The 20672-nt window shown below is 38.4% G+C and overlaps 1 protein-coding gene across 1 annotated transcript in view; it reads right to left on the minus strand.

Annotated features, from left to right (window-relative positions):
- MS3_00008699 (uncharacterized protein) overlaps positions 1–20672 on the minus strand; it is a 48961-nt gene that overhangs the window by 8928 nt on the left and 19361 nt on the right. The window contains exons 5-9 of the mRNA XM_051217031.1: positions 19292–19367; positions 15970–16061; positions 11747–11916; positions 4802–5047; positions 2976–3094 (exon numbers count right to left, since the gene is read on the minus strand). Coding sequence (XP_051065664.1) covers positions 2976–3094; positions 4802–5047; positions 11747–11916; positions 15970–16061; positions 19292–19367 — 703 coding nt within the window. The remainder of the gene's footprint in view (positions 1–2975; positions 3095–4801; positions 5048–11746; positions 11917–15969; positions 16062–19291; positions 19368–20672) is intronic.

The following is a 20672-nucleotide window of genomic DNA, read 5'->3' on the forward strand; positions in this document are numbered from 1 at the left end:
AATTTAACAGAGCATTTTACTATTCCAACAAGCTATAATATATCTCCAGATGCATTTCGAGCTGTGTGCTCAGTTGAAATAACTTATGGACAGCCAATTAAACTCCATGTCCCTTTAAAGATTAAGGTGATGTCTGATGCTATATCCAAATGTAATCGAATATGAACACTGTTAACCGATAATTCCACATACCTTCTTTTATCTGCTATACTTAATGCCATTGGAGCATATATACTGTCTATAAACTTATTTTGATACTGGTGGAAACGCTACGTCAGCTTGAATTTCGGACTTTCTCTAGTTCGGCAAACTGTTTCTTTGTGACCGACTTTATACTACATGGTGCATCTATAATTTCCAAACCGGCTAATTTTTGAGGAATACCACTGTTAGCGGGACATAGATTGGATTAAAGCATGCTCAATGCACGATTGCTTTGGTGCACGCCGATTGGCTGATTTCTATCCAATCAGCGCTAGTCGATGCTTGGAGAACACTCTAGAATCTTCTCGTGTAAAAACTACAAATATACTAACGTTTTTCTTATTGTACTTCTTACTTCCATCTAACCTTGTTGCTTGGAATATAATCTCTTTCCTGTTCAATCGTGTTCTGATTTAGTGACATGTCGAGTGAATTGGTGTCCGAGAATACTATGCAATAGGATAGCTGGGTTATAACCGTAAGAGAATAATAACAACCACGTATCACAATACGAACATTTAGCTGAATGTTTGGAAATATTCGAGTAATATCGTAGGAGACCCAAAAAATCCCTCGAAAAAAGCCAAAAGGAGCCCTGAAAACGCTGGGAAACATTTGATCCTGTCAGCATTGAGTAGAAGTTTCTAGGAAACATCTAGAAAGCGAAGAGTCACGCGTCACACTTTTGACTGGATGATTACTGTGACGACGGACCATGGGTGAACTCGAGGAAGCTGTAGGAGGCTCAGAAGGAGCCGAAGATATTCCATCAAATCACTTTTTGGAAGAATATTCTAAGATTCCTACGTATAGCTTCCCGATTGGACAATGCTACTAATCCCCTGTATGCCGATTGGAGGACTGAAATGATGATTTCGTTCTTACTAAAAACTATAAATACCTGACAATTTTGTACTATAATTGACACTGTTTGGAATAATATTCCTTTCATTAGTCTTCTGTCTTCTCATTGCGACTTGGAAGGGTTCTGGCGTTCTAGTGCTCACGTTATACGCGGTATATCAAGAACAACCTAGATATAATAATTACCCATCCTACTACTATGTTTAGGAGGGTTCCAGAAGCCCAAGGCCATCCGAAATGCTGTAAATACCCTGGATTTTCTGTACATAAACTGACGTTAGAGTAAAGCACTCTTTCTACATTTAGCACCGTTTCTCTTGTGTTCAAGTAGCCGTGACTTATCAGATATTGACTACTCTTGCTACTATTTTGCCGTCAACATATCTTAACAGCATGAACAGAATGGTTAAATGGCACTGTACTTTGGATATCCAGCATAGCTGTATCCTGGTTTAAGTTTACTAATCGCTGACACTCTACAGTGTCAGTTTGCAGCGTCATTACATCGTCATGTTGCATACGGGATAACAACCGCATGAGAAAGTGAGCATCGATAGTAGAGTTTTTATTGAAAATGAGTAATAAGAATTCAAACTGATCACCGGTTAATACATTTAATTTAATTCGTTCTGCTTGTAAATTTACTTTACCGTGTCAACTACAAACAATTATACAGGCTAGGAAATCATGATATATGTTCACAAAACATTTTATTTAAAATGTCAACACTCATCGAAATTGACTCCTCGTGGATGTTCAGGCAGGTTATGATTTCTATACTTTTTATGCTCATTTGGACCAAGTTTCAGTAACAACAACTGGAATTTCTTTGAGTCGTCCGTAACAGAAAATTCTACTCGAAAAATATCTTCTATCCAGCCAAACCATGCTTCAAAAGTACGACCATTATCTGCATTAAAAATAAATCCTGGGACTGGACTGAGATATTATTCTAAACTTTTATGTTTCTGGAATATCTGGTTGAACAGAGTCTTACTAAAACTGTTGAGAAGCAAACATATGCTGCCGTAATAGTGACTGCAATTGTTCGGAATAGAGTGCCAATCGTTTTTCTTTTCACAGCTACTATTATTTTCTTTTCTTTGCTTTTTAACTCCAAAAGTCTCTGTCTGCAATTGTTATGACTTCTGCTTCTATCAAATGTCATGTGACAAAATCGATAGTCAGAACACCGACTCCTATGACCTTGTTTCTGTGCTAAAGCAATAACACTTGGTATAGTGTTTAGAAACATTATTCTACTAATCTAAAGTAAGAAAAATACCCTATTATATTGTTATCTCAATTGTAGGCAGTGCCCAGATCAACGTGGATTTTAAAAGATGCTCATTTATTCAGCATTACGGGAACGATTCCAGAATTATCAGTTTAAAAAGTAAAAAGCGTTGATATCATTACAGCCATAGGACACCTTTATAAACAGAGGAAATCAGTTAACATAGTCCTCAGATATGCATTACAGAGAACAAACGAAACACACCAAACCTCTTTTTTTATCACTGAATGTGTTTTAATGGCTCGTTACCGACTTTGAAGTGATGAAGTCCATCTAGGTAATATGATAAAAACCCACTTCTTTTCAGTTTACCAATTTGAAATAAATGAGTCCTTTTTCTTCCGAAGATTGTTGACATTACTAGGAATGTTTAATGGATTAGCTATATCCTTTTTCTCTTGCATTTTTACAAGGATGTCATCTTGTAAAGAGACGAATACTGATAAGAGACAACCAGAGTTTTAGTACGAACACCAATACCAACCTAGATACAAGTATGTGTCTAGAGTCCTATTTAGTCCTGAACACATGAATCACGCTACGTTATCAACATACAATTCAATATGCGGTTATTTTATGAAGACTAAAATCTAACCCCGGAAGAACTTACTTGTTGAGTGTATTTTTGATAATTCGGATGAAAATTATGGATCGCATCATTAAACATATCTTTAGGATTGAATGTATCCCGCAGACTACGTAGAGAATCAGAAGACGGTAGAAATCCACCTAAAAATGGTAAGAATTTGACCAGAAAATCATTAGAAATAACGATGATGGTTACTGACGACAAAAAAATTTAAAATAAAACTTTTGATTTGTGACGATTCCAGCAACAACAGCTGAATAAAGCCGTTGCAATAAATATTTAATTTGATTTTGTTGAGAATCAGCTAGCATGTACTTTTATAATGAAATTTGGATCAGCTAATCAGGTCTAGGGTCTGGGATGAGTGCTATTGGGGACTTGGAAAGTAAAGTGGAATAGCTAATTAATGCCGCCTAGTTTTAAATAGTTGGCCAGCTGATATTAGCTGGTAAAGATTTTGACACTTTTTGAAGGGTCATTACATAACGAAATGACGTCTTGAACCCGAACTTGAGAGAATTCGTTGTTGACAACTGTCGAGAAGTCTCTAACCAGAACGAAACACTTGCCAGTTACGTCCTCCTTATCAGTATTAATCCAAATAACACTAATTCATGCTAAAACTTTCCTACAACAGAAATAAACACAAATAGGTCAGTCACTCAACGACAATATTGGGTATTGTACAAGTGTTCACCAGTTTACGTTCTCGCACTTCACGTTAACTCAATGATAGGACGAACAATAAACACGAAAAGCAAAAGAGTTGAAAAATAACAATAACAATGGGGAACTGAGCTTGTGAAATAACGTCCAAAAGGATAGACACTTGGTCAACCCAAGTTTTAGACAAAATCACGTTAAAATGCGTTGATCGATACATTTCCAGCCAACTAAGCTGAGAAGCCTCTAGAACATTCCTACGTAAAGTGTATACATACACTGGCATTTTGTAAATGGGTCATTATGATTTTACGCTCTGTCCAAGTTGTGTTTGTTGGGACGGCTTCCGAGAACTACGAAGGAGCCTCCATAGGCCCTAAAGGAGCCGAAGAGTATCCATCCAATCGGAAAATGATGGAGTTTTCTGGAATATCAACGTGGCACGCTATTATTGGATAGCAATATAATATGCCTCTTTGAGGATTGGTTGAATTATAATGTTGATATAACAAACGCTAATATCTATAAACATCCGTGATTTACTGTACATTTTGATTCTTATCCAACAAGCACTTTTCCAGTCTTCTGATTTACGACTGTGGGGTTTCTATACGTTCGAGTGCTGTAAAGGTATACCGTATCCTGCGATAATCAAGTAGCGAAACTAACAATGTTTTAATTTGAGAATCAGCTAAGTAAGGCGTCCGAGAACACTAGATTGGAGTACGAGACTTAACAGTATAGAATATAGGAAAGAAAAATACGGAACAATATACTGAGTACTCACTATTTGAAGTACACCGACAATATTTAAATCTCAGATAACCAACCACCGACTACTATTTAAAAAATATTCAATTAATGAACAACTGTCTCGTTCTAGTGTGGGACTCCACAGCAGGGTGCAACGATAGCCACGCCTGAGACCGGGCTTGGGGCCTTCAGTTCATGCTCCGAAAACAATATCATTAAACCACTAAGTCGACACTCGATAGTCCATATTTTAAAATTCAACGAGCTGTGATACACTATCTGTTGGCAACTACCTCATTCTCGATTAGGCTAACTTCGCAAGTCATGAATTTTTTATATATTAGTAGTTTTATTAGCTTGATCATTTTAAAGAACAATCATTCGACCTACAACTACAATAACCTCAAGACTTCACTACACAATTAACTTACGCTTCTTGGATTCAAGAGAAACTTCACCACCAACTCCACCAAGACTATCATAGCCACTATTTGCTGGTCCAGTTCCGACTCCATCAGTATATAGTTGTGAGGGAAAAGCGAAGCGTAAAGCAAATGAGGCGACTAACATTTCTAAGCATATCAAGAAATTCTGTATGCCTGCTGCAACTGTACCGGCGTTCGTACTCGGCAAAGCGGGCAGAACTTCAGTTTTTTCTAGAATAGCTAGTATAATACCTTAGATCAAAGTGAATAATGATAAACAAGCAGTAAATTGCATACGTGAATTTGAAGAGAAATATATAAAAATAGATGTTTATGGTAATATGAATGTAAAAAAATCAATGTGCATGAAGATGACAAAAAACGTAAAACTCATTCAATTCTGAGGAAAAACTATACATGAACTAAAATGTAGTTGTACGGATTTGGAAAGTATTTGATGATATAACATCTCGCTGATGGGAAACTGGGTGTTCTCCGAATTCCCACCTCCAAAAGGAAACTGATCAAAACTCTACCAAAGTAGGCTGCTGCTAATTGTATCCGGCCAAACTATATTGAGTATCTTGCGAACACAATTGTTTAGAAATACCTATACTTTTTTGATGATGGTTGTTGTAGTTCCCAAAGTCTCATTTTCGTACAGTAGAACTGTCTTGGAGTTCGTATTGAAGATTCTCACTTTGATGTTGGTTGACAGTTGTTTCGAGTTACATATGTTCTTCAACTGTAGTAATACGGCCCTTACTTTGCCAATCCTCACCGTTACGTCTGCATCAGATCCTCCTTGTTCATCGATGATGCTGTCCAGGTACGTGAGAGTTTCCACCTCGTCCAGAGTTTCTTCATCAAGTGTGTTGGTGTTCTCCGTGTTGTATTTGAGGATCTTGGTTTTTCTCTTATGTATGTTGAGGCCCACTGCCGCACAGGCTGTTGCTACACTGGTTGTATTGATCGGCATTTGTTGATGTGTGTGGGATAGAAGAGCCAGGTGATCTGCAAATTCCAAATCGTCTGGTTGCATGCAAGCTGTCCATAGTATTCCGTGCTTCCCCTCAGATGTGGATGTTTTCACAATCCAGTCAACCATCAAAACAAAGAGAAAGAGGGTAGAGTAAGCAGTCTTGATTCCGATCCTCGTGGTTCTTAGGACAGAATCAGAGCAACTCCCTAAGTGTGTGAAGTATTTTCCACTTCGTGACCGGAGTACAGCAGCATTTCCCCCTATCTAGCCTTTGCTGTCCAGCTTGGGTCCAATGGGTTTCGCTGAATCCGAGCATTTTAAAGTTGTATCTCTTCATTTCGGTAGCTATTTGATTGGTCCTCCCCGTCTCTCACATTGTCCGGACGTTCCATGAACATATAGAAATTGTTGCTCTGGTTGTTAGAAGAGGCATCGTCCTCGTGACTTCCGAAGAATTTCGGCTTTCATCAAGAGGCGTCATAATTCTTCTTTCAACTACCAGAACAGAATTTAAATGGTTTAATTTGTTTAATCTGGTTGGCGTTTTTTAGCAAGACTTTTTTCTACGATATGAAGTTGCTGACCCCATGTCAAACACTCCTATATTTTGTGGGCTTGGGACTGGTAGTAACTGTAGAAAAGCTACATACAGAGTTGTTTACCAGATAATAATGGAAAGTTTTGGTAAATAGCTACCAAACTCATTAAAGAAATGCAAATCACAAAACGAGATCAGTAGTGAATGAGATTCAAGGGATCCATTCTTCATCGGTTCTATGTTAAACCACAGTCCCACAAACCAAACACTCCTTGTGGATTAACAGTGTAAACACCAGGGACTTGAACTTACAACTTGTCTAAAGAACTCAATATCATATTGAAGCATCTGACTAACCCAAATGAATAATCTATTCATTCGCTAATACAATTCTTTGGCAAGATCAAAGGCTTACAAAAGTAAACAATAATGGAAAAAGTTATCCTTTGATATCATAGTTTCAATCACCTTAATCAAAACAAACTTCTTCCATATTATCTTTTCAGAAGCAACGAACAACTCTCGAACACGCAAAAACCCTAATGGCCATGTTTCAAAGAGCTCACAGATTTGTGCCGTACAACATAGTTTCAGTTTAATAACGAAATATAAGCGAGCAAAACAAAATTCAGTGAGATTACCCATGTCATGACTTATGCAGAAATAATAATGCAAGTCCTTGAAGCTACAGTTCAACCAAAAATCAAACTGAAGATATTGAAACGTTTATCTTTATCCACTTCAATATTTCATTTCTTCTTTATATTGAATTATTCCCATAAATATGTACACACATAAATCTTATTTTGCAATTTTTGACAATTAATATATTTAATATGTTTATTTTTATGAATGTTGACCTGCTTCCAACGTTAAATTATTTGTTGAAAATATTATTGTTCTTAACACTACTGATACATCAGTTTTCATTTCACCATTAATGGTTAATTATCACTGGTAAACTATTTAGTCTATTCCATAAACATCAGTGACTAAAAAATGCAAATGATTGATTGAAAGACTTTCACATGAGCAATATAAATATTAACTCCGCCTGGAGTCCCTCTGGGGGCTACTGCCGGTCCCAAGCCCGGATAAAGGAGGAGGGTTGGGCATGGGGTTAGTGACTCAATCCCGTAGAAAACTAACTCGCTAAAAAAAAACGCTAACCAGAGAAAATTATTCAAACCTTTTGAACTCTGCCCCTTGTGTCAGAAGGTCTTCATTTAGAAGAACTATGACGCCTCATGATGAAAGCCGAACTCCTTCGGAAGTCACGAAGCGGATGCCCCTTCTGACAACCAGAGCAACCATTTATTTAGGTACATGGAATGTTCGTACAATGTGGGACACCGGGAGAGCCTTCCAAATTGCTACAGGAATGAGGAGATACAACCTAGAGGTACTTGGGATCAGTGAAACACATTAGACGCAAGTTGGACAACAACGACTAACTACAGGAGAGCTCCTGTTATACTCCGACCATGAAGAAGAAAATGCCCCATATACACAAGGAGTCGCATTGATGCTGTCCAAACAAGCACAAAATGCGCTTATAGGATGGGAATCTCATGGACCAAGGATCATCAAAGCCTCCTTCAAAACAAAGAAAGAGGGCATTACAATGAACATCATCCAATGCTATGCGCCTACCAACGACTACAATGAAGACGCTAATGATAAATTCTACAATAGGCTGCAGTCAATCGTCAAGCAGTGCCCAACAAAGGACCTAACCATTCTGATGGGAGATTTCAATGCCAAGGTTGGAACGGACAACACTGGATGTGAAGACATCATGGGACGACACGGACTGGGAGAAAGAAACGAAAATGTTGAAAGATTTGCAAATCTATGTGCCTTCAATAAACTGGTCATAGGCGGCACCATATTCCCACATAAACGCATACACAAAACCACATGCACTTCACCGGATCACACTACACAAAACCAGATCGACCATATTTGCATCAACAAAACGTTCAGGAGGACGATGGAAGACGTGAGAACCAAGAGAGGAGCTGATACAGCATCAGATCATCACTTGCTGATCGCCAAGATGAAATTGAAACTCAAGAAGTACTGGACAACGAGGCGGACAACATCACAAAAGTTCAATACGGCCTTTCTTCGGGATACCGACAAACTCAACAAATTCAAGATAGTCTTCAGCAATAAATTCCAAGCCTTTCATGATCTACTCAATGGAGAAGGGACTACTGTGGAGAGCAACTGGAAGGGGATCAAAGAGGCAATTACTTCAATATGTCATAAGGTCCTGGGCCACAAGAAGCACCATCACAAGGAATGGATCACTGTTGATACACTGGATAAGATTCAAGGAAGGAACAACAAGAAAGCAGCAATCAATACCAGCCGAACAAGAGCAGAAAAAGCCAAGGCACAAGCTGAATACACAGAAGTAAACAAACAAGTGAAGAGGAGCATCAGAACTGACAAACGTAAATATGTGGAAGATTTAGCAACGACGGCGGAAAAGGCTGCAAGAGAAGGAAACATGAGACAACTGTATGACATAACAAAGAAACTCTCTGGAAAACGCGGCAAACCAGAACGACCAGTGAAAAGCAAGGAAGGCGAGGTAATCACCAATATTGAAGAACAACAAAACAGGTGGGTATAACACCTCAAAGAACTCTTGAATCGACCAGCTCCACTGAACCCACCCAACATCGAAGCAGCACCCACGGACCTCCCAATCGATGTTGGCCTACCAACAATTAAAGAGATAAGGATGGCAAATCAAGAGCGGTAAAGCAGCAGGACCAGAAAACATTCCAGCAGAGGCATTAAAAGCAGACGTAGCGGCAACTGCAAGGATACTACACATTCTCTTCAATAAGATTTGGGATGAGGAACAAGTACCAACAGACTGGAAAGAAGGACTTCTGATCAAAATACCGAAGAAAGGCGATCTCAGCAAGTGTGATAACTACAGGGGCATCACTCTTCTCTCAATGACAGGAAAAGTCTTCAACAGGGTATTGTTAAACAGGATGAAGGACTGCGTAGACGCCCAACTTCGGAACCAACAAGCAGGATTCCGTAAGGATAGATCGTGTACAGACCAAATCGCAGCTCTGAGGATCATTGTGGAACAATCAATTGAATGGAATTCATCACTCTACACCAACTTCATTGACTACGAAAAGGCATTTGATAGCGTGGACAGAACAACACTATGGAAGCTTCTTCGAGACTGCGGCGTGCCTCAGAAGATATTTACTATCATACAGAATTCATATGATGGATTACACTGCAAAATTGTGCATGGAGGACAGTTGACAAAGTCGTTCGAAGTGAAGACCGGTGTCAGGCAAGGTTGTCTACTCTCACCCTTTCTCTTTCTCCTGGTGATCGATTGGATCATGAAAACGTCACCATCTGAAGGGAAGCACGGGATACAGTGGACATCTAGGATGCAGTCGGACGATCCAGACTTCGCAAATGATCTGGCCCTTCTATCGCACACGCAACGACAAATGCAGGAGAAGACGAACAGTGTAGTAGCAGCCTCAGCAGCAGTAGGTCTCAATATACACAAAGGGAAAAGCAAGATTCTCCGATACAACACAGTATGCAACAATCCAATCACAAATGACGGAGAAGGTTTGGAAGATGTAAAAACCTTCACACATTTGGGCAGCATCATTGATGACAACGGTAGATCTGATGCAGATATGAAGGCATGAATTGGCAAAGCAAGAGTAGCATATCTACAATTCAACAATATCTGGAACGCAAAGCAACTGTCAACCAACACCAAGGTCAGAATTCTCAATACAAATGTCAAGACAGTTCTACTGTATGGGAGGGAAACTTGGAGAACTACAAAAACCATCATCCAGAAAATACATGTGTTTACTAACAATTGTCTACGCAAATTACTTCGGATCCGTTGGCCGGACACTATTAGCAACAACGTACTGTGGAAGAGAACAAACCAGATTCCAGCGGAGGAAGAAATCAGGAAGAAGCGCTGGAAGTGGATAGAACACACATTGAGGAAAGCACCCGACTGCGTCACAAGACAAGCCCCCACATGGAATCCTCAAGGCCAAAGGAAAAGAGGAAGACCAAAGAACATATTATGCCGGGTAATGCAGATAGACATGAGAAGAATGAACAAGAATTGGATAGAACTAGAAAAGAAGGCCCAGGACAGAGTGGGTTGGAGAATGATGGTCGGCGGCCTATGCTCCATTAGGAGTAACAGGCGTAGGTAAGTAAGTAATATAAATATTACTCAAATATATAGGCTCATGAAGATTTATTTGAAAAAATGTTGTTCGTTCGTACGTGTTTTCCTTCGCTTGTAAAATGTGATGTATTCAATGTCGTCGATCATAATATTTTCATCCTCGAGATCTTATATTTTGAGGCTGTTAGGATGTGCAGAAAAATATACCAATAATTATCATGTTAAGTCTAATGGTGGCCTCGGACTTTAAATGTACACTCCCTATTGGTCGATATTTATTTCACTTGTTAAATATTGTACAAATGTTGTTTTCTATTTTATGGTACGATGTGGTATGGCTGATTGGTATATAAATAGAGTATGTCTGAAATATAGTGATTCATATCTCAGAGGCTAAGACTTGCGTTCTGGACTCAAATGGCTGGGCTAGACAGGGAAGCAAGGGCCAGTCAGAACCCTAAGCCTTTCTTATGTGTTTTCCGTGTTACTGTAATCGCTCGATAATATACGCTTCACTCAAATCTGCAGTCACACGTTACAACAGAGGATAATAATAATGTATTATAATGATCATTTTTGCTATTATTAGGTATCCACATTTTCAGTTCGATTTTTGGTTGAACTGTAGCTTCAAGGAATTACATTATTATTTCTGCATAAGTTATGATATGGGTAATCTCACCAAACTTTATTTTGCTCGCTTACATTTGGTTATTAAACTGAAACTATGTTGTACGGCACAAATCTGTAAGCTCTTTGGAACTTGACGATTAGACAATATTTCACAATAATGACACATTCATATCCATACTTTAATATAATTCAGGTTCAACATCATAAAAATGACTGAATAATTGATTTAGTACAAACTTGTTTTGTAAATCTATTTGTGTTCTCAATAATTTCGATTTTTGATAATTTCCCTGAAGAAGCTCAGACAAGGCAGCTCAGTGTGCCATGTTGCACTTGTCTTAATTTCAACCACAGAGTATCTTAAAAACAAATTAAATCAAAATCAGATTAGAAATATGAAGAATCATCCAACAAGTGATTATTCGGTGATGTAAACAAATCTATACATAAAACAAAATAAGAGAACTGTAAAACAACTTACACTCTACAACGTAAACTAAATTCAGCACTGACAATAAGGAGGAAGCATAAATTAGCAATATTATGGAGACAGAAAAAAATAATTTCTCAACAAACCTTGCCAAAAGCATAAGAATACAACGGATTTAACTACAGCAAATTTGATTGCAGGATCAAATGGTTGTAGGATGCTTCGAGTAGCCAAGTAGAATAAAAGTAAAGCATAAAGTGCCACAAATGCAGATCCATTATATACTACTGTCACATATAAGTAGCCATTTGTAGAGCTAAAGAAGAAATTGGCAAATATTATTCTTAAAAACTTGAACAATTGCAGTGTGGTGTGATAATCATAATAGCTTATTGTAACAACTATTTTGATATTTCAAACAATGAGATAAACAGTGAAAGTCTAGTGTTATCAAGGATGATTTAACTGAGTTTGTACACATAAACTGCATGTTACATATTATATATACATATCGAAGCACTTCTTTTGACATCAAACTCATCCACAAAAAAGTAAGCGACATCTTAGATTTTATTAAGACCCAAAAAACCTCCGCTTTTGTTTATTCCAAAAAATGTTTAGTAAGATAATAATCATGAAAGGATAGATAGATAACAATAAAAGGGAAACAAATGAAACTAATTTACAAATCGTGCTGTCTCGAATTGATGGTGTTCCACCAAAGTTCAAAACTGTGGTACAATTTTTGATATGAGTTACCAAATGTTTAGGATTAAAAACTCCTAAAATAGAGCAAGAATTATCTGTTTGACAGAAAGAACTCGGAGGCAAAACCTAAAAAACATCAGCCATGGAACAAATAGCAACTTCTACTCTAGCTTCGAAAATTTTTTTGAGTGAACACAAGTTCTTCCAATGCTCCACGTAAACTGGAAAGTGACACAAACTTAACACTGAGATTAAGCCCTTACTGGTTATCAGTATGCAATAAGAAATAAATATTACTTTATAGTCCAGACACCCAGATTTATTTGAACACTTTAACATTGGTAGAAGGAAGAATCGAATATATATGCCCTACACAATAACAATGAGGGTGTGAAGAGATGTAAAGTGCGTATAATAAACGAAGTTATGATCACTTTTTATGAAGAAAGTAAAAGAAAGTTCCAGCAGAATAGCCATTGGCTTATATTCTGAGCCATATCTGATAACGTCTCAAATCCCTATTGCATCATCTCTAGGATCCCAAACAAGGAGTCGTGGAGGACCAGAAAAAATCAGTCATGAACAACTTTCTTTTATACCACGACACCATGTCATACACTGACCACCTCTCCGCTTTCTCCAACCAGTCCCAGAGTCGGCAAATAATGCACGACTTGAAATTCTCTAGGAAAACATTCGTACATCTCCAATCCTCGAAGCCGATATTCTAGGATAGTGAAACTAATTAAACTACCGTTACTGTGCCCGAACACACGATGCCGGACCTCTGCATTACTAACATGTTGTTACCACTGGATGACGGCAATCCTTCGAAGACAACGACGATCAAGCACAGAGAGTCGTCTAACATCCTCAACTCGGAGAGGTCAGGTCTCACAAGCATAGAGAAAAACTGCTCTGACCGACATGCTGTAAATCCGACCTTTACAGCCAGACTAACACTGTAGTGAACAAGAGCACCAGTGGGGGCAACCGAATGTATTTAACACATAATAAAATCTAATAATCATAAAGTAAATGCTTAATTTGCAAAATGTCCACCAATTGTCTCAAAATGACTCAGATTTCATTGTTCTTGTATTTTCATCGAAATTGCATTTTGTTTTCATTCTTTACTGTTCGATCCTCTTGTCTCTCTGCTGCCAGACCTTTTGTTCACAACTAACATCATATACAACTTATGTCAATATAAGTAGCACACCACAACACAACAAAGGTGCCAAAGATGTGCCAGATTAGCATGAGGATCAGGGTGCGAAGCAGATACCATACCTACGGACACTAATTGCCAACTGATTAAGCGTTGATTGAATGGCTTGGGTATCATCGCAAAGTAAGACAATATCATCCGCATACTCAAGGTCGAAAAGTCCTTCTCCAGGAAACAAATCTAAACTACCATTTTCTACATCCACCAGAGTTGCTTCCAGAACGTCATCGATGGCAAAGTTGAAGAGGAATGGTGAGGTAGGGCAACCCTCACTGAATTCACAGCTTGAATGAAACAGTGGAGGTGGTGGTTGTATGCCCTCACTCTGCCTGAGGTATTTGCATATAGGGCCTTCGACGTGTTAGTAAACTGTTCAGGCGCACACTTCTTCAATAGACCATGCCAGAGAACAGTCCTGATGTCAATACTACGACTGTCGGCCTGTGATAAGTATGACAGTGTTACAACATTTGGCGAAGGGTGAAGATATGATCAATACATACTCGATCAGAACGAAAACCAGCCTGCTCCTTGCGAGTCAATCTCTCTCAGGTTTTGAACAACCTACGAAGTATGACGGAAGCCAATAGCTTGGACGCAATCGGAAGTAGAATTATCCCCCGATAGTTGTTACAGAAACGACGTGAACCCTTTCCAAAGATAAGAAAAACTATAGACTCATCCCATTACGTTGGAACACTAATTACAAAACCTTTGCAAACAGCTCAGTCACTTACGTAAACATAAAGTCACCATTATCTTTAGAAAGAGCCGGAGGTAAGTCATCTGGGACCGCTAATTTGTAGCACTCCAAGAGCTGGAGTTCTTTGCGAACTTCCGCTTCGTTAGGTGGATCAGTCGTCACAGACCATGGAGGAGAATACAGTTTGACTGATGTTGCCGGGGTAGCTGATCAGCTGAACTGTTACTTGAAAAATTCTGCCCACCGTCCAAGGCGTTCGTAGGTGCCATAAAGACATGCCTTCGGGTTTACAGATTACTTTACTCACACCAGATTTCTTACTGCTAGTGACTCGGATGAGTTAAAAGAGCTTCTGATAGTCACCAGGTGCAGCTACTGCTTTCATCTCGTCAGCTGTTGTGGATGCGGAGGAATAGACCAATAATTATGATGTTAAGTCCAATGGTGTCCTTGGACATTAAATGGACATTTTCTATTGGTCGGTATCTGTTCACTTGTTGAATATTGTACAAAATGTTGTTTTCTATTTTATGGTACGATGTGGTATGCTTGATTGGTATATAAACAAAGTATGTTTGAAATATAATGATTCATATCTCCGAGGCTGTGGCTTGTGTTCTGGACTCAACTAACTGGGCTAGACAGGGAAGCGAGACCAGTCGAGACTCTAGGCCGTCCGTTCGTGTTTACGTGTCACTGTAATCGATCGATAAGTACGCTGCTCTCTAATTTTCCAGTCAAGGACACAACAATTAGCACAGGGTAAAAATCGACAGCAATTTAAAGTCATAACATCAGCACACTGGAAGTATTAAGCTTTCCGGTCCTTACGCACGTTTTATACAATTTATCTACGTTTGTTGTCAAACTTGAGGTTGGCAGGAGTAGGCCGACGGGCTTCAATGAGTTGTAAGGAGCCTGAAGATACCCAGTGCATATAAGTAGGATGCTTCGCGAAGTCGCAAGCGACTTTACTCGCCATTTTCAAGACGTTATGCAATTGCAACGATTGCTCATCTATAACGAAAAAACATCGTTTCTCACACCGATTTCTTCTTACTTTGATGGAACTTTCTAATCTAACAGCACATAACCGACTATTAGTGGGGATCCAATCGATCAGGGCTGCCTCAGCTCTAGCGCTTAGTATGACACCAACGCCAGCCAAACCAAACGAAGCTGCCACAGGATCCCCGGATAAATGTACGTGAAACAAGCTTTTCAAAGTGACCGGTGGAGAGGGAATCCGTGGTACTTCATTAGTCTTGAATACAAGTCTCAGATAGACAACAGACATCAATGTTAAGACTTTCTAAAGACATAACCAACCCGTTCCGTTGTCTGATCTGCAGGAATATGAGAACTTCCAAGGTCAGTTTAAATGGTTTACGTCTCACAAAGACTGTTTCAGTATAATTATTCGGTGGTAGCATTCAACTTTCGACCAGTCAGTGACTTGAGATCGTTTATATCGTTACATCTCTCCCCAGATGACAAACCTAACCTAGGTTCCTTACAACTGTTTACATCTCTGATTTGAAATTAGGTTTTATCACGGTTTTATTACAACGCATGAAGTCGAACTGAGTTTAATTTCTATCACCATAAGACAACTAAGTCAGTGCCGATAATTTCTACAGCCACAGAATGAATAAACCACTAATACCGTGCATGTGGAAACTGTCCCCACATTATGTAACCGTTACAGTTATTAATGATTAAATTACCTGAAAATTCCATGTTTATATACGCCAACAGCTTGTAGAATAATAGTTACAATCGATGTCAACGGTTTAATCACACAAAACTGTAAAGTTGCCTAATGAAATAAATAAAAATGAATAATTAAAAACTCAGGATCCAAAAGTCCTGTTTATCCGCAAAAATACATGTTAATTTCATTTCAATACTTATCAGAAAAGTTTACAATATGTGAAAATGGAACAAAGTATGATTTACTGTACAACGTAAAATAAACAACATCAGTGAAATGCTTATTAAGCAATTCGTTCAACCAGTGGAATATTGATGACAATTAACAAGAATTAAGTCATATTTGTTCAGAATATGCTAAAATTATTTACCACCAACAGAAAATTATAGTGGTTTTAGTACGAAATTTAGGAATTAAATAAACATATAGTTGAGTAGATTTCTTAAATTGCAAAGCCTTACACTAGTTTTCTGAATTCAACAAATTTATGAAAATCGATAGCATAAAATGTATTAATTAGAGATCCTAAATTGTTAAATAAACCGTTCTCAATTTACATAACTCCACATAGAAGAATGATCTCTAGAATAGGTAGTTTCCATTTCAACTGGAAAGACATCAGAAATAAGAAACCGTCGAAATGTTTACCATAGTTTAAGAGTTGAGAAGTGACACACTGATCAAATAAATAAGCTTTCAACCAGTGAGTGACAGGTTCGAACCTTGCTTCAACTGTTTCGGTTCTGGGAGCCGGGTGTTAGAGGGACATAGATTGGATTAAAGCATGCTCAATGCACGATTGCTTTGGTGCACGCCGATTGGCTGATTTCTATCCAATCAGCGCTAGTCGATGCTTGGAGAACACTCTAGAATCTTCTCGTGTAAAAACTACAAATATACTAACGTTTTTCTTATTGTACTTCTTACTTCCATCTAACCTTGTTGCTTGGAATATAATCTCTTTCCTGTTCAATCGTGTTCTGATTTAGTGACATGTCGAGTGAATTGGTGTCCGAGAATACTATGCAATAAGAGAGAATTATAACAGTTGTGACAAGGAAGAAGAAAAACAAATTCAAGATGCCCATATCAGATGACCAGCACAACCGAATACTACAACAACAGCAAACAGAACTTGATGCACAAATGTGGTTGTTGGAGACTGACTCAACAGCTCAATATCCACTGCTCGAGTTCACATGATATTTCAAGTACGTCTTGTGATGCAGTTGCTAGCAGCAACCCAGAATTCATATATGATCCCGAAAGTGGAAATACTTTTCTCACGTGGTTCAAACGTTGGGAAGATACATTTAGAATAGAATCCTGTAAACAAGACGACGCGTGGAAGACTCGATTGTTGGTACATATGTTGGGAAGCGATGAACATGCACGTTATGCTGACCATATATTGCCAAAGTTACCTCGAGAGCTCAGTTTCGAGGAGACGGTAACACAACTATCAGAGATATTCTGTGAATCATCCTCATTGTTTAGTATTCGGTATCGGTATCTAAATTTAGTGAGAAGCGAAGTCTGCTTTATCAGACGTCATCAACAGAGAGTGCGAACGGTTCAAGTTACGCTCGTTGATGGAAGACCAATTTAAATGTTTAATATTCATCAAAGCTCTTCAGTCACCACAAGATGCTGAGATCAGGACTAGACTTTTGATTCGACTGCATCAAGACCCAGACGTCTCACTCAGGACATTGACAGATGAATATAAGCGGCTACAAAACATCGGACACGACGAGTTAATTGAACAGGTAAATCCTGATTTAACCTGCAGTAGTGTCAATGCTATTACTAGGTTAAAAGTCCAGAAGCCGATAACAACTCGTAACGAGCCAACGACTGCATGCTGGTTATGTGATGATTGGCATTATGTATGAATCTGTCCATTTAAGAAACATAAATGTCAGGTGTGCAACAAACGTGGACATAAAGAAGGTCATCGTCCACCGAAGCGTACGCCTCAACCCAAGAAGAAGCATAAACGTCCTCGACATATGAAATCAGCCGAGTCTAAATATCTATCTCTGGTAGCTGCCTTTCGAACAAACTATGACATTCGGAGAAAGTATATTACCATCCAGATATCAGCTCGTCTTCAAATTGACACGGCATCATATATCACCTTAGTGTCTAGAGAAACGTATAACTTACCGGGTAAACCGCCAATGCAGCCATCTAAGCAAACGGCTAAAAACACATCAGGTGGTGTGCTAAAACTGGTTGGTGAATTACAGTTTCATCTTAGATAAAAAACGGTCGCCGACCAGACCCTGCCAACATCGAAGCCATTCAGAGGATGCCTGCACCAACTGATGTCCCTTCATTAAGATCCTTCTTGGGGTTAATCAGTTAATACAGCACATTCTTGCCTGAAATACATCGAGTGAGAGGTCCCCTGAATGAATTACTATCAAAAGATAAACCTTGGCAGAATGTCAAGCATCTATCGATCGAGTCAAATCAATGCTTAGCTCAAAGCTTCTGTCAAAAGATTTCATAAAATGCTCTATGGTCGTACGTTTACTCTACTGACAGATCACAAACCATTGATTGTAATCTTTGGTTCTAAGAAAGGAATCCTTGTCTATACGGCTAGTAGATTACAGCGCTATGCAACAATGCTCCTGAGCTATGATTCCAGTATCAAGTATCAGTCGACAAATACTATTGGTCAAGCCGACGCTCTCTCGATTAATTGGAGTTCAACTCCTAGTTCCTTATTTTACGTTAAATATTCAGTTTTAATATTATTCCATACTTTGATTAATCAATCCCATCTGTTCTTTTCAAACTATATTCACCAGTTTTAGTTTGTCTTTCACAAACAGACGTTAATGTTTCTTTTACTTCTCTTGTATACATCTTGTTACTTTTCTCTAAATGTCTTGATGTGAAGTGTTACAACGTTGGTCAATTCACATTTGTGCCACTTCAGACGTCGTTATTTATTGAAAGGTGAATGATCGGCTACTAACCTTTGAAAAACCCACCTTCCAATGTCGGTCATTATTGATAATTGGGTGATTATTTAATTAGGTATCAGCTAGAAAACAAGCGAAAACTCAACACACCACTCCTTGCCTTCTCAGTTTTCCCTTGATCAACGTATACGTATAGATTTAATATAAACCAGTGTATGAAAAGTTTGAGTGTGATAAGGCTAGAAAAATAATAAATTGTTATTCAAGTTATTATATTCCCTCTATTTAATACTGCTGTTCTGTCAACTTTCATTTCCCCCTATCCCTATTTTACACTCTCAAAAAGACGTATGAGGTTATAATGAATCCAAAAGTTAAATTTATTAAAAACCATACCTGTTTGCAAAATCGCAGAAACTCAATTGTATACGTTTGATTATAAAAGCAACAAGTACAAAATCCCCATGATCGCCTAAAAAAATGTGTGAAAGAATTAGTGACAGGGAAAAAGTTGTCTTAACTAAGTTTAGTTACTAGTTTCGCACAAATAAGGTAAACAGATATATATATATTTCATAAATAATTCAATGATACTGATGGTAACCAAATATATCATCAGGCGCACTTCACATATATTGAGTCAATAATTATGAAAGTTTAAGAAGTCGAATGTGAAAGTATTTGAGGAACATATGTTCCAGGCACTCCTTGATGAAAGAGAATGATAAAAGCCTAACTCAGTAATTGTTCTGGATGCTAGATCCCTAGAAATCACTTGGTAAACGTCATATCTTTGTAACTTTATTTTTAAAATTTGAATTTCTCATTTTCGCGCCAAAAGCGCACACTTTTACCTTCAGTTTGTATTTCCCACTTGGAAGGACCTTAAATATCATTGGTTCGTTCCCTCTCTTTAGTACTGTATATATATGCATAAGTTGTGTGCTTGTTCATTCGTACTTCCGACTGCTTATAGAATACATACTTTTCCCCTAGCTGAATCTGGTCTTCTCCCCGTAGTTAGAAGGGCTGGAGCGCAGTGGAATAGCTTAGCTTGTCCTGGTGTTGTGTTACTGACTATTGTTTCGTTCTATTAACAAGCATTTAACAAGTCGAATGCGAAATAAAGCATTCATAAGTTACTCATACATAAATACCGTCGTCTGAAGTGACATAAATGTGAATTGACCAACGTTGTAACACTTCACATCAAGACATTTAGAGAAAAGTAACAAGATGTATACAAGAGAAGTAAAAGAAACATTAACGTCTGTTTGTGAAAGACAAACTAAAACTGGTGAATATAGTTTGGAAAGAACAGATGGGATTGATTAATCAAAGTATGGAATAATATTAAAACTGAATATTTAACGTAAGATAAGGAACGAGAACATTTATGTCTCCACAATCGACTCCGAGTCACGTCACCACCAAAGTTTTCGACCACTGATCATGGTTATTAGGTGTGTCTCAATCAGGAAGTTCATGCCTCGTGACACGTTAGTTTGATAATCAATGTCTTTAGACAAAATTTATAAACAACCAGTTTATTGCACAAGCAAGTGGCTATCAGGACTCAGTAGCTAAGTGGATAACGCGATGGCGTTTGAAGCGAACGGTACTGAGTTCGAGTCCCAGAGTGAACACCAACTCTGAGATGCAGGTACATCCAGCTGACGAGTCCCAAACAGAACGAAACGCGCGTCCTAGATTCCACTGTTAGCCGTTATCCATCTTTGCTTATAATGCTTGTAAATTAAGACAATATCGAGGCATA

The sequence above is a fragment of the Schistosoma haematobium genome, chromosome 6, assembly GCF_000699445.3.
Source record: "Schistosoma haematobium chromosome 6, whole genome shotgun sequence".
NCBI classification, from domain to species: Eukaryota; Metazoa; Platyhelminthes; class Trematoda; order Strigeidida; family Schistosomatidae; genus Schistosoma; species Schistosoma haematobium.